Source organism: Protopterus annectens, chromosome 9.part0 (assembly GCF_019279795.1).
Source record: "Protopterus annectens isolate FY-2018-M chromosome 9.part0, PAN1.0, whole genome shotgun sequence".
Classification (NCBI taxonomy): Eukaryota; Metazoa; Chordata; order Ceratodontiformes; family Protopteridae; genus Protopterus; species Protopterus annectens.
Genome location: NC_056743.1, coordinates 1,308,196,944 through 1,308,212,452, shown reverse-complemented (window position 1 = coordinate 1,308,212,452; position 15,509 = coordinate 1,308,196,944). Strand labels below are relative to the sequence as shown.

General features: G+C 37.2%; 1 protein-coding gene across 3 annotated transcripts in view; it reads right to left on the bottom strand.

The window, feature by feature from the left end:
* Positions 1-15,509, bottom strand: part of LOC122812030 — a 639,997-nt gene that overhangs the window by 44,293 nt on the left and 580,195 nt on the right. For all 3 annotated transcript variants that reach the window (XM_044084271.1, XM_044084270.1, XM_044084272.1), the window contains 2 exons: positions 13,179-13,323; positions 8,771-8,914 (listed from right to left, as the gene is read on the bottom strand). In XM_044084271.1, the coding sequence (XP_043940206.1) occupies positions 8,771-8,914; positions 13,179-13,323 (289 nt within the window). The remainder of the gene's footprint in view (positions 1-8,770; positions 8,915-13,178; positions 13,324-15,509) is intronic.

Below are 15,509 nucleotides of genomic sequence, written 5' to 3'. Positions count from 1 at the left end.
TCTGAAGTTCTAGAAAAATACATACATAAACATGTTATGCAATACCTTCTTTCTGACAATCTGCTTACACCTTCTCAACATGGCTTTAGACCAAAGCACAGTACTACTACTGCCCTACTATCATTCCTTAATACCATATCCCTTGCCAGAGATAACAACAAACTTGTCTCCTGCTTATTCTTAGATCTCTCTAAACCTTTCAACACTGTCTCTCACCCTCTCCTTCTACACAAACTAACCAACCTTACTTTCTCCCCTGGTACTGTTGCATAGTTTTCCAGCTACCTCACTGACTGCTTTCAAACAGTGAAGTGGCAATCTGCACTCTCCACTCCTCTCCCAGTTAAAATGGGTGTCCATCAGGGTCCCATCCTTGGTCCACTACTTTTCAACATCTTCACTAATCTTCTTTATTCTTCCTGTCCTCAGTCATCACTGGTCCAATACGCTGATGACTCTACTGTCATCACTATCAGGGGCGGCCCGTGCTATTGGACTGCCGGACTGTAAAATAAAAGAATAAAAAGAAATAGGACTAGTCCGGACTGCTGCTGAGAGTCTGGAGCATGCGCAAATTGTCTCAGCAGCAGCAGTCCTGATTAGGAAACATGAGGAACAGAGCTCCCAACATAGACTGCCCTAGGAATCATTTTGCACAGGGTTTGGATGTATTTATGGTGGTTTCAGGTGTGTGTGTGTGAAAATGCCCCAGGTGCAATATACTGGTGGTGTGTGTCTGTGTGAAAATGCCCCAGGTGCAATATACTAGTGTGTGTGTGTGTGTGTGTGTGAAAATGCCCCAGGTGCAATATACTGGTGGTTAGACTCATGGTGGTGTGGTAGGGAATATCTCAGGCTTGAACCCTGCACCTTGTATGCAGGTGTTAAAGACTTGAATTCCCTACCCACCACCATTTGTAAAAAAATTGCAGATTTTTGCCTCATATTTGATCTGATCTGTTCCTCATAATATCTGTGGATTGTAAATATTGCAATGCTTGATATTTGATGGTGCAGTGGTAGCTTTGTTGCCTCACAGCTGCAGGTTCTCAGGTTTGATTCTTGGCTGGGGTTCCTTCTTTGTAGAGTCTGTATCTTCTCCCTGTGTTTGTGTGAGTTTGCTTTTGTGTCCTCCCATGTTACAAAGACATGTCTGCACTATTTCTTCCTGGGCCTCTGCTGAAAATTGTTTTTTTTGTTCCAAGTCAGACTGCCCTGATTAACAAATGTTAAATAAAATTGACAGGCATTTGAATTTCAGACTTCAGGTTTCTGAATGTTTAGTTCCTTACATATTTGATGGTGCCGTGGCAGTATTGTTGCCTCACAGCTATAGGTTTTCTGGTTTGATTCTTGGCTGGGGTGCCTTCTGTGTGGAGTCTGCATCTTATCTCTGTGTTTGTGTGGATTTGCTCTGGTGTCTTGCCTTGTTACAAAGACATGTGTCTACAGTATTTCTCCCTGGGCCTCTGCTGAAAATTGTTTTTGTTCCGTCAGAAGTAAAATTGACAGGCATTTGAATTTCAGACTTAATATTCTTCAGAAAATACATAGTAAAACAACTTTTTATTCTAGCAATAAATATATAGTAACACAACCTTTATAGCAATTTTCTTAGTTTATAAGATGACTATTTGAAATTTGTCCTTATTTTTGGGACTGTATTACCCTGTTATTGGCTTTGTCCAGGTTTTTTGTGCTAAGGTTGACAGCTATGGCCAGAACTGAATTCATGAATATGTTTGAGGGCTGTATTCCCTCATTACTGGGTTTGTCCAGGTGTTTTGTGCTAAGAGGTTGACAGCTATGGTGAGAACTGAATTCATTAAATGATAGCCATTTAAGTTTCAGTCTTCCTCTCTTTCACAAAGCAGCTGATTTGGCGTAGTGGTATGTTGCTCTGACTGTTTTGCACAGGGACCTTGGCAGTAAAATGTATGGTGGTAACACAGCATTTTATTCTAGCAACTTTCCAAGATTATACAAGCAATGTTTAATGTGTCCCTGGTTTTTGGGCTTTTGACCCCCCCCCCCCCCACACAATAAATTTTGGCTTTTTCCAGTTTTCTTGTGCTGCGAAGTTGAGATACAGTTGAGTATTGAGTAGATTTTACAAAGAGCTGAGAGCTGCAGGGGAACAGAAGTTTAGTGTTGCTTAAGTGAAGTTGGTTTTCCTTGTTAATAGCACAACAGGTTGTATACTTGCTTTTGATGCAGAAGGCTGTGGGTTCTACTCCCACAAGGGGTGGATGCTGCCATACTGAGAATGTTCTCCTTGGTGAAGATACTAACTATGAGTCTGTTATCAGTTTGCCATCCATTTCCTCTTGCAATATTACTAGCTTATCATTTTTTAATGTAATATAGGCAATTTATTCCTGGGGGGCAACAGACACTATTTTTCGATGAAACCATGAAATATAAAGGTGTTTGCTAGCAGCAACCTCTTCATTAGTTACAGATTTCTTTAATGTGGAATTATTTAGATGACTTTTACTTCTTCAGAGATTGTGCATATTTACTGATAATGGACTGTAGAATTGTGCATATTTACTGATAATGGACTGTAGAATTGTGCATATTTACTGATAATGGTGGACTGTAGAATTGTGCATATTTACTGATAATGGTGGACTGTAGAATTATGCATATTTACTAATAATGGTGGACTGTGGAAGTCTGAGTAGACTTTTATGATGGAAATGTTCTGAACTGGGCAGTTTTGTCATTATGGGTGCATGCGTTTTGTTTCATTGCTTACTGGAAAAATTTTCAAAACAAATTTAAAACGCCCTCTAACAACTGTACTGTATTGTACAAGGAATATAAATTTAGTACAATGAGGAAGGTGTATCAAACAGCACATGTATGTGTCATATGCAAGTGGCCAATGATTTGAAAACAGCCCAAAATTAATCTTTATCTGCCACTGGCAAAATGTATTTTCTTTGAATGTGGGTTTCAATGCTGTTTCAATGAATGTGAGTTTCAAGGGCAGAGAAGTTTTAATGCTAAGTCTGTTTTTCATTGTGAGACTGCAATGCTTTGTTTAGCAGATGTCTTAGTGTTTGTGCTGTAAAATACAAAATAAAACTTTCAAATGAAGTCCAACTCATCATAGAAGTAAAGCAGTATGCACATTAGTGTTTATGGTAAATGGAGTGAAATAGCCAAGTAATGGATCATTGGAATGGCTGCAAAGGCTCCATTCAACCATTATTTTGTCAGGGGGGAAGGGCAGCAAACTGAGACAGGCCCAACTGAACTATACCTCCCAACTGTCCAGATTTTCAAAGAATGAATAGATTTTTGCTTCTTATTTTTGGTTTGTTCCTCATAAAATTTGTAGTTTTCTGGCAAATCATTTAGGAATTAAGTCACTAAATAATGATACACTGAGTTTCAGACTTCATAACCTTCAGAAAAATGCATGCTAAAGTAAGAACTGTTATTCTATCAACTGTCTCAATTTATACAAGAGCAGTTTTTAGTACTGTTTATATGTTCCCCCAATATATTTGGCCTTGTTCAGATTTACTGCATTAACAGGTTGAGAGGTACATGCAAATTGCTTTATAGAATTAGGCATAGCCAACCTCTCAACTGTCCCAGATTTTGGCTCAAAATGTTGCTCTTCCCCTTAATAATCCCTCCGCAAAATAGCAGTTTTGGAAGCAAACATGTAGGGTTTACAATTAAGAAATAATTATAATAATCAAAGTTATAGATTACTTGAAATGCATGTAGATTCTTTTATTTTGTCAGCTGCTCAAGTTAGCAGTACTAATATTAAAGTGTCCCTTCTTTGACAGGTTCCCAGCTGTATTGTGTGGCTATTTCATATTTTTGCATCACATTTTTGGTCCATTTTTCATAAAATTGTGTGTTTTGGCAAATTAGTGACAAATCATTAAAAACTGAAGTTAGAAAATAATGACAAACATTTGAGTTTCAGATTTTATACCCTTCAGAAAATTCATACTAATGCAAGACCTATTCTATTATCTTTCTAAGTTTATTAGAGCAATATTTAAAACTTGTCCTTATTTTTGGGCCTTTGTCCCACTTCTGTGTATGGCTTTGTCCAGATTTCTTGCTCTGAGGTTGAGAGGTATGACAAATGTCAGGGCCATCACAGTCAGCCAGAGACATTTCAAATTGCGACATACTTGTTGCACCCCACTCCCCCATGTAGTGACTCTGGATGTGTCCAAGCAAGGCAAGGAGTAGTTATGCAGTGTAAATGTGCAGTGTGCCCCCCACCCCATCCAAGTTAGACACAAGTACTACAGTGGCTTTTCATCTGTCCTTGATTTTGCAGAATGGTCTGGTTTCTGTCATATTTTTGTACTGTTGATTTATGCTTATTACTCAGATTTATGCTTATTACTCAAAGTGCCTGTTGCTCTGTGTTTAAGTAGCAATGCTTTAATGACCATAAGGTAAGCTTGTCTGAGATCGTAAGATGCAAGTAAGCTTTAATATGCATACTGTTAAAGAATTGCCAATATTGAAAGCCTTTCTGTTGTTGCCATGCAGAGAATACTTAACTAGATAATGTATAAGCTTTTGGTATTGAAGGACAGGATTACATTCTTTTAAAAAGCTCACACTTGTTGGAGACTTCCAGTCATCTCTACAGGCTTTACCCGTAAACTAAACAGAATGCCAATCATGTGTGGTCCATAACCTGTACAGTAATCCTTTAAGCAATGTATCTTGAGCTTGTTTCTTGTTTGCTTTTCATTTTTTACTTTGATCATGTTTTTCCCATGAAACAAGTAGATAGTTGTCAGGCAGCAGGTCTTTTTTGGATAAGAAACATTTTTACAAGTGGGGGCATCACAGAGATTTCCACTTTCAGCATGTTACTTGGTACTTTAATAAAGCTGAATATAAATTATAATTAGAACTGCAGTGCAAGGAGAAGTGGTTTGAGTTGAGTGCTGCTTGTTTTTCTTATACTTGATTTTGACTGGCATTCCAGTAATGTATTTAAAAAGTAATTTAATTTTTCATGCCTTACAACCTTTTGTTTCCATCTAGATATTAAGTAAGCTGTCATGCAGCCAATGCATTGAAATATTTTTATTCTTCTACACTTATTTTGTCTTAATTGGACTCTCATAATGATGGTTTGGCACCCAGGGCAGCGTATTTAATTAAAGTTAGTTTTTGTGGTTTTGAGCATAGCTCCTCCCCTTCCTAGTTGACCACACCCCTTCCCCTTGACCCCATCCATTCAGCTGTCTCCTGCAGCCCCCCTTTGAATTGAAGTCACCAGCCGCCACTGATCACTATTGTTGACTCTCCCTCCAAACTCATCTTTACAACACAGACTTCCTTTAACTCAGTAGAAGACTGGCTGCCTGATAACCAGTTTATCCTTACCCCGCCCCCCCCAAAAAAAAAACTAAGCTGCTTTTTCTTCCTAAAAACTAAAACCAAATTAAATCCACTTTCACAATCCTGTCCCTCAATAATACACAAACATTGAGATGGAAACTAGCACTAAACTCCTTGATGTCATAATTGATGACCACCTTAAATTTGATCTACACATTAACAACTGCATCAAGGAAACACCAGAAACCAGGGCTCCTCTACTGCAACAAAAAGTTTCTCACCAGTGAAGCTAAAGTAACTCTCTCTTATGCCTACCTCCTACCCAGTTTATTTTATGGCTTTCATATTCTTACTTTCCTCAGCTCCACACTCCTTGTCAAACTTGAATCTACCTACAATAAGATAGCCAAATTTGCAGCACGTCACAATTTACAAGTCACATCACTGTCTGTCACTCAAACACCTTAACTGACTTGAACTACCTCACCAGCTTCTTCTCCTCCCTCAACTCCAGATAAACCACTCCATCCTTTATCAGCCTTCTTACTGTCCTACCCTATCATCTGTTATCTCCCACTAAATACCTGCTAGATCCCTCCAGAGCTCTAACCTACATCTGCTACAAATCCACAAACCTAAAACTAAGAAAGGATGCATTCTCTATAACTATAATCCTTCCAAGGCATGGAACAAACTCCCACTAGAGATCAGGTCACTCAAGCAATTTAGTCAATTCAAGCTAGCCACTAAAGAATACCTGTTAAGCCAATGGACCTGCCTCTGTAGCCCCCCCCCCCCCAAACAGCTTATCAACCCTAACTACACACCTCTATCTGCTCCCAACCTATGTAACTTTCTCTAACTCTCTAGACCTTGTCTCACATTAACCTCTCTATCCTAAGCACATTATATAATGCTTAACTGCATAATGTAAGATTTTATGTCTGGTGACAAAACTATTGCTAGTTCTTCTGAATGATGTAGGATTCTACATCTGACAGACATGATTAGTTTACTGTAGTAAATCCTTGTTTTTTATGTAGATGTTGCTTTGAATATTTTCTGTAAACCAGTTGCTGTTTGTTTACTTATTTTTGTAAATTATAATCTGTAGAACATGTGGAGCTTTTGTCCCTGGGCCTACTCTGAAAAAGGGCTACTTAGCTCAGTCGGACAAACTCGATCAACAAATTTAAAATAAAATAAAAAAAAAAAAATATATATATATATATATATATATATATATATATATATATATATATATATATATATATAAAACTGATTATAACCTGTGTAGTACTATAGTGCAACAGTTAGAATATAACATGTAAAGTAATAATACAATTGCTACCACTTGTCTAATTTTAAAATGAATAAAAAAAATATACAGTAAAAATAAAACAGACTACAAAGGCATAATTATATGAGTGAATAAAAACGGTTAATAAAACATCCTCTGTAGATCAGATAAGTAACAAAATGCACTATCTAAGCAATATAAGGCTCATATAGGCAACAATTAATTCATTCAAAACCTTAAAGTATTAGGCTGCCCCTAAGTCATCTTTTGTTTAATAAAGTCTGTCTTTTGCAAACATGGTTGCCACAATAAGGACAGAAACACCATCTCCATGAGACAAGATGAGAGGCCAGGAATCCTACTTTTTACACCCATAAATAGCCTAGTATTGCTGATGTGCAAATTCTTAATAGAATATTACAAACTGGCCATACACCTGACCTGATATCTGTAATCAGGTTACTGGGGCCCCAGTGCAGAAGGGAGCCCTTCCAGAGACCCCAGCAATTACACACCAACCAACCTTACAAGAAACAGAAAGGATCATCATGGAATTTATTCAGGTAAACACAGTTTTTGAAAGATAAATGTTTAACCTCATACTTTACTGACAGTGGGACCACCATCCTGGATGAAGGTTGATCTGTCTTTGTAGTTACCTAAACCTGACTACAGTTTTCAAGACTACACCCTATGACATACATAAAAACTCAGGGAATTAAAGAGAAATTAAATTGCAAAAACTTGGGTCTACAACTAGCTATGTGATAATATACAGCTGGCAAGAACAGGAAAACTCCTGTCCTCACCAACCACTGTAAACAGAGAAGTATCTTAAGGATCTAACCTGGAACCACTCATTTTTGGCATTTTTTTCCTCTGATATCAAATCTGATTCTACTGTCTGTCTCACCAAATATGCCGATGACTACAAACTTGGTTGTGTTGTCTTTATCACTTTCTGACTCCATTGCTTTTCAAATGGCACTTAATATTACACATGAATTACACAGCAGAAATAATCTTACCCTCAGTGTCACAAATGCAGCATTATGGCATGTGGCATTAAAAATACAAGCTTTATACATATTGATGGGCAACACATAAAAGCTGATATACACAGTAAAATACTCTGAACTCCTTGCAGAGGATGACCATTCATTTAATACCCATAGAGCCTTTCCCAGCCACAAGAAATATAAAACTGCCCACCTGATTCTCTTTTGAGGTACAGAGTTGTGCCAAGCAGACAACTGTCTACTGTAAACAGGTTTTATCACACCAATTAAAGAATGCTGTACCCTGTTCTGTAACCTCCTCATATGCCAGCTGGTGCAGCCAGAGTAGGCACAGCGATTCCTTAAAAAGGGAATCAAAGGATAAAAAGATTCCATAAGAAAGGATGAAAGGAATAAGATTTGTTTTATAACCAAGGTAATTCTCCCTTTTTATGATCTATGCCTTCTTATAGGAGGGTTGCACCTGACATATAACGTAGTAAAGGACTCCTTAGTACTTAAAACTCTTTCTATAGATCATCCTCCTGGTTAGTTAAACACAAAGGATACTCAACCTCAATAAATGTTAATATCAACTGTACCATGAAACATGGCAACTTCATATCTCAAAGACTCTGAAAACCATGGAATAAACTCCTCTCTCAGTTAAACTAATTCCCTCATTCCATAGATACAGGCACTCATAAATTCCATAATTGGATCTGGAGCAAATTAAAAATCTTGAAGACCAACAGACCTTGAGCTTCTTCACCAGAATTATGAAACTAATGCATCTTAGGCTACCACAGACAGAAAAAAGGCAGTAACATGGAAGCTTATCCACGGGCCCACTGATAACATTCTTATGTGCAAATACAGATGTCAACAAGAACAAACAATCTATAGTACAGTTTTCCTCATAATACAGATACTCTGTACATCTTACCCCTTAATCCAGATATTCTGTGCAGTTTTCCTCATACTCCAGATATTCTGTGCAGTTTTCCTCATACTCCAGATACTCTGTGCATATTACTTCATAATCCAGATACTCTGTGCAGTTTACCTCATAATTCCGATACTCCATGCATTTTACCTTATAATCCAGATACTCTGTACATCTTACCTCATAATCCAGATATTCCTCTTTTATCTTGAACTCCTCCCAGTCTTTGGCCTTTCCTCTCTTATCTGGTAGGTTCATTTGGTGGTCCTCAAGATCATCGGAGAATGCCTGAAGTAAGGATTCATGGCAAGAATACTGTTCTTTCTGCAGGTATGGAGAAAAACATTACCATTAATTTGGACAGATCCCTTAAAATATCATAAATATCACTTTGTCTCTGATCTTGCTTCACTTTTCTAGGACAATATACAATTAAGAGGACTATATAGAACATTTAAAGGCCTACGCTGTCTTTTATAGAGGTGCATATAACCAGTGAGTTGTAGGTGATGAATATAATATACATTTGTGACTTTAGAATCTGCAATAGGGTTGAACATTGGAAAAAAAATTAAGTAAGCAAATAATTCAATTATAATTGTATATGAGAAAACCATGCTAAACGAAGCATCTTTTCTAGGTGGTATGCTTTTGACAGCAAACAAGATCATAGTAGTACATTCATGAAGAAAATGAACAGCAACTAACAATAGCAGAAAATAAGTATTTTTGTTAAGTAAAAGTCTCTGGCCTAGAAATTAAATAATTGAATATTATCAGACTGGTTCTGAACAGTAATTTATACTAGATATTTGGAGGGATGTCATGTCTAAAGTACCTGCATTCCTCAGATTTGAAATGGCAATTATACACAATAGGTCAGTTATGTCATTAAATAGCAAATGCTGAGGATTCTATATGGTGGTGTGGGGTCTACAATAAAATACGGGGATGGATACCATCAAAAATGGTGACAAGTGTTTGATGGGAAGGTGTGCTAGTGTTTAGCAGTCAAATGTACTGGCCACTGCTTTGGTAGTGTTCATACTTGCTGCATGTTCCCTTAGCATAGTGAAAGCCTACTTAAACTCACGTAGATGAGTGGGCTACAAAGAGCTAAAGATCAATAAGGTCAGTAACACACACACACGTGTATATGTGTGTGTGTGTGTGTGTGTGTGTGTGTGTGTGTGTGTGTGTGTGTGTGTGTGTGTGTGTGTATATATATATATATATATATATATATATATATATATATATATATATATATTAATTACACTTTTGGTGAAGGTAGTTAATTTTAAGAAGAAGCTAACAACCCAGAAAGAGGAAAGTAGTACTGAATAAGTCTAGGATGAAATATGTCTGTTGTAAGAATACATACATATGCCCATGAGACTTGAAGGAAAAAGGAATTGCCTACAAGTAATTATTAGTTTAAAGAAGGTAGTGGTGAGTAATAAACCACAATATGGCTTATTATCTCTAGCATGGAGTTCACCTAGTAGGAGTTTTCTGGAGTGGAGTGACTGTGACAGTATCACTAGTAATTGGCTAATGTAATTAGGACCAGCTTCATCTGGGTCCAGATATCAATTAATTCCTAATCATCAAATCCTAGGTCATATACTCAGGAAAAAGAGACCCCCCCCCATTTGTCAACAATGCATTTATCAACTTTTCCCTTGGTTGATCTTCCACTGGCAAGTCATTTGAATTCTCAGACCTGCCTTTCTTACTTCACCTATATGGAAACTAAAAGACAGTATATGGGGAGAACATCAGGAAAACCACTACTCAGGAAGGACTTCTGAGCCATCAGTACTCAGGGAGGGCTTTAGGGACATGAGTACTGAGGGAGGACTTTGGGAATACCAGAACTCAGAGTGTAACTTATAGACATAATTATTCAAGCAGGACATCAGGAACACCAGCTCTGAAGGAGGATATCAGGGACACCAGTACTAAGGGAGGAAGTCTGGGGACACCAACTCTGAGGGAGAATTTCAGGGACACCAGTACTGAGGGAGGACTTCTGGAATACAAGAACTCAGAGTGGAATTCATAGACATAAGTATTCAAGGAGGACATCAGGATCACCAGCTCTGAGAGAGAATGTCAGGGATACCAGTACTGAGGGAGGACTTCAGGGACACCAGTACTGAGGGAGAACTTCAGGGACACCAGTACTCAGGGTAGAATTCATGGATACCAGAACTTGGAGTGGAACTCAGAGACACCTGTACTCCTGGTGGACTTCAGGAACACTAGTACTCAGGGTAGAACCCAAGAGTGCCAGTACTGAGGAAGAACTTCAGGAGCAATAGCACTCAGGGAGAAAATATCTTGTGTTAACGTATGTGTACAATTTTATTCATCTGTTGTATTACTCTTATGCTCTGTTTACAACTGTGCAAACATGTTTAAATCAGTCTGGCAGCTCATTTATGTTATGTATTCTGCTCAGCCACTGACATGCATTCACCCAGAATGTGCCTGAAACTGGTCAGTTGTTATCAGTACTGTACTCTGGTAAATAAAGTTAAAGAAATAAGAAAAAAAAATAAATGATACTAGTATTTCAGGAGGACTTTTGGAATGCTAGGACTCAGAGAGGACTTCACAGATTAAACAGAAGGCATTTGACTTTAGGAAAGCACAGAAATGATTTAAAGTATAAAGTCTTGATTGTATGTTATGGCTTTTCTAACTGACTGATGACATTGCCAATGACATACTCAGTACACGTTTTACTCAATTTCCAGTTCAATAGAAGACCTGACTCATTTTCATATGGTACTACTTCAGAAGATGGAAGGTTCTTGTAACATAAAAATATGCAGTAAGCAATCAAACACTGCTTTATATATGGCAACAAAAGACTTTATGAAATAGGGTAAAATCAGATGAATGGAAAATTACCATATGTGATTAGACCATATATTTTAAATATTGTTATCAGTAACACTGGAGTAAAAAATGGATGAGGTAGTATCCCTCAGAAGGTGAAGAGTAGCTGAATGCAATGATAAACTGTAAAAAGGAAATCTGAGAGGTTCATATAGCCATTAGTAATTATAAGTGACTCATCAGACTTAGCTACCTGTTTTCATGTGCAGACCAATATTATTTGCCTAGTTAACTGAGATGTAAAGAATCCAACTGTATGAAAGTGTCTAGCAACTGAAAGTCAACACAAGGTAGAAAATTTACAGTATGATAAAAATCAGGAAAAAATCAGGTAGAAAACTGAAAAAGGAACCGCAGATGTACCAATATAAGCTAAACACTTTAAATGAGGAAGAAGTGGAGATTTTGTGCTAGCAACAGCAGAAAAATTAAGCTATGCAGTATGGCCTTAATTAAGGCAATCAGAATTCTAGGGATACATTCATCTGAACTCTGTGTAGATGTATATGTTGGCAGAAGCTAGACCAGAATAGCTAGCACTATATATTTTATCATAGGATGGACATTGACTTACTACAAAGTTGTAGGATGGACAGAGACTTGCTACAGATTTGTTTCCCAGTTCAATTTCTCCAAGTCTTTTGGGTTTCTAATACCATGATGGAAAGACACTCCATTCCTAAGTCAATGTATGATTAAAGTTCATGAAATTAGCTCTGTAAAACTTGGTCAGTACAATACAAAGCCAGTGATACGGTCAACACAAGTCTCTATTCATAGTACTAAATATACAGTCAGAGGAAAATAACTAATTATGTGAGCTGAAGCAGTTATTTTCCAAAAGTACAACTGAAAGGTCATGGCAGTATAGGTGAAAGTAAACAGGAGGAAGACTGAACTAAGAAAAAATTATTTTACCCAGTAAGAGAGAGACAGAGACTAATGTTTTCTTGCCAGTAATAGGATTTTGACTGAGTTATTGAGACATAACCACAACAGTTTGAAATCAAAATGGTCAGAACACCAGTGGTGGGATATGTGGAAGGAATAATAAAGACAAGTCTATTGAACAACAGCCAGTAGAAATAGGTAAATGGTATATTTATCCTTTTTTCTGTCTTGTGGCCTGTTTTGACAATTTTTCCACTTCTGTTCTTAAAGCACTAACGGAGATTCAAATCTTCCAGTACAAAAGGTAAATGCTAACCAGTACAAAAGGGACATGCTAACCAGTACAAAAGGGACATGCTAATTACAGCAGTCAGAAGGATATTTCTGTTTTTGATAAGGTGTATTCTCATCACATTTCCTAGCAGATACTGGTATTCATAGCACATTTTAAAGAAATATATTTTCTGTTTCAGATATAATTAAAACATTGAGAATATCAATCCCATTAAGATGGTGTTACAGCGATTATCATCTGTGGTATATTAGTGACCAAACATGCCTACTTTTTAATTTGGAACTGGAAAATTTAGTAGCAACATGAGAGTTAGTGGTGAATAAATGTGGCAATACGTCAGACTCCCTGACAAGTAAGATTAGCAAGGCATACACTACACTCCAGTTTATCTCAAAAATTCTTTTATTACCTCACCTTCAGATTAAGGTATACAAATACTTTATTTTTTAGTTTTCAGTGGACACAGATCTGCATTGTAAACCATATCATTACCTCTGTATGTTTGGACTGTGTTGCTGGAAGAATGGGTCGTATAAACCTCCTCTGGGAGCCGACTGCTGCTGGGAAGGGTGGTGAGGAAAACATGGCTGCCACCAGATTTATTCGTACAATCCATGAGTTCATCTGCTCTGCATTCCTGCACAAGAAAAACACTATTAATAATTGTGACCCTGTTGGACCATTAAAATGACTTAAGATTCCGACACAAGGTTCCTAAATAAAAAAACAGCAATTCACAGCTAAGTATTGGATTAAATATAAATGGAACAACTGCAAGTGACCCTCTGGCTACTGTGACACAGACAGACGTACTAGATTGTTTGAGCAAGGACCCAGTAACTTTGTGTATAATCAATGAAAATATGATTCTCAGCAATAACAGCTGCATAAAAGAGGTTAAACATGCAAAACACTGAATCTGAATTAACTGCAGAGCAAAAGGGATCCTCATCTTAGAGCACAGAAGCTGCAGTATTCAAATTTTATTTGAGACTATCTTCAGAATTAAGGCCTTGTGACATGATTTGAGGCCATCTATGATGAAAAAAAAACTTTGGGGCCATATACAAACAGTGGCAAAGGCAGACCACGACAACCTCAGTATGAACTCCCTTTTGTGACATCTCACAGAGTTTTTAGCAAAGAAGGATCCTCCGCTTTTGAGAATTATAGACTGTAAATCTTTTCAGTATGGTAAAGATATTGTTAAAAGGTATACCTTTATGAACACACAGACTCTACTCCTAAAAGTTTTAATTAAAGATGGTTGATTATTTTGCTTTCCACACCTTCATTGTAAGCTTCAAATGATAGCAATAATGATGATCACATGGCTTGAAATATCTCTAAAATGAAGTTACTAGCCATAGGAGGAGGCCATAATTTGAAAATCCCATCAGTCTGCAATGTGCTGACATTTAGTAACATAGCAGTTAAGAACGCAAAACTTATGGTGGGCCATTGCAAATGAAAACCCAGCATATGAGACTCACCCCTATAACCAAGTCAGAATAGTCTCATGTCCAAAGTAGCTTTTCTTCAAGATGTCAGATTTTGGGCTTGGAAATTCCATGTCCATTGCATCTCATGGACAATTATCACACTGAAATGATGACGAAAATGTAATATCTGGCCATTCCTAAATCAAGATGTCCCAAGAAGATCAAGATCATGGTCAAATGGGGTCCTAGGCAGGGTATTGGATCAGCTCTCCCTGCATCCTACCACAGCCTCCCTGCCCCATGATCATTCCAGTGTCCCATTACTTGGCTATTTCTCCCCAGTTACCATAAACACTGTTCAACCCTGTCAGTGTGCATATTATTTTCTTTATTACGTCTACAATGATTACAGATATTTGGATTTAATTTAAAACTTTTATTTCAAATTTGATGACACAAACACTGACAGACATTTGCCAAACAAAACATTGCAGTTTCACAAGCATGTGCTCCCATCTATGCCAATATGGTCATGCTGGGCTGGGAGGACACACGTGTATTGAACAGCGAGTATATGAAATGTATAAGAAATTACACACATTTCTTGGATGACATTTTCATCTTGTGGGATGACACCTTAGATAAATTTAAGTTATTTATGGAGTATTTGAACAACTCTAGTACTTATTTGAAATTTACATATAGCTATGACCCAAATAGTATAGCTTATTTGGATACTTTTATTAGTCACACCACTACTGGGTTTAAGTTGTGTATATATAGGAAAGAAACATTTAGTAATGCTTATTTAGAATACTCTAGTAATCACCCAAGAGGTCAAGTGAAGAACATATTAAAAGGGCAATGCATTCTTGCTGCACGAATGACATCACAATATGATGACATGGTACGGGAGGTTAAGTATATAGGACAAATGTTTAAAGAAAAGGGATATCCAAATTAATTAATTTATGATACAACCAGGTATATATCATAAGTGAATGGGGCAAGAAATATAAACCCCCATTAGGTGTAGGGCTGTTATAAAATATGCTACACAGCAACACATTAGATCACAGTGACAAGTCATACAACCATGCCTGCATATTGGAATACAGCCCATATATTAATCAGGTCAAACAAGTTATTTTACAAAATTGAAATATTTTAACAGCAGATAACACCATTCCTCAAGTGGCAGGACAAGCACCAAATTTTGCACATAAATCTGGACGAAACTGGAAACATAGTTTAGAAAATCGAGGATTGAACAACAATTATTATAAAAAAGGTCACACAAGCAAATGTGGGACATGCATACAATGTCACGCAATATCGGTGGATGACCACATAGTATTAGGAAATTTTAATACTAAGGTAA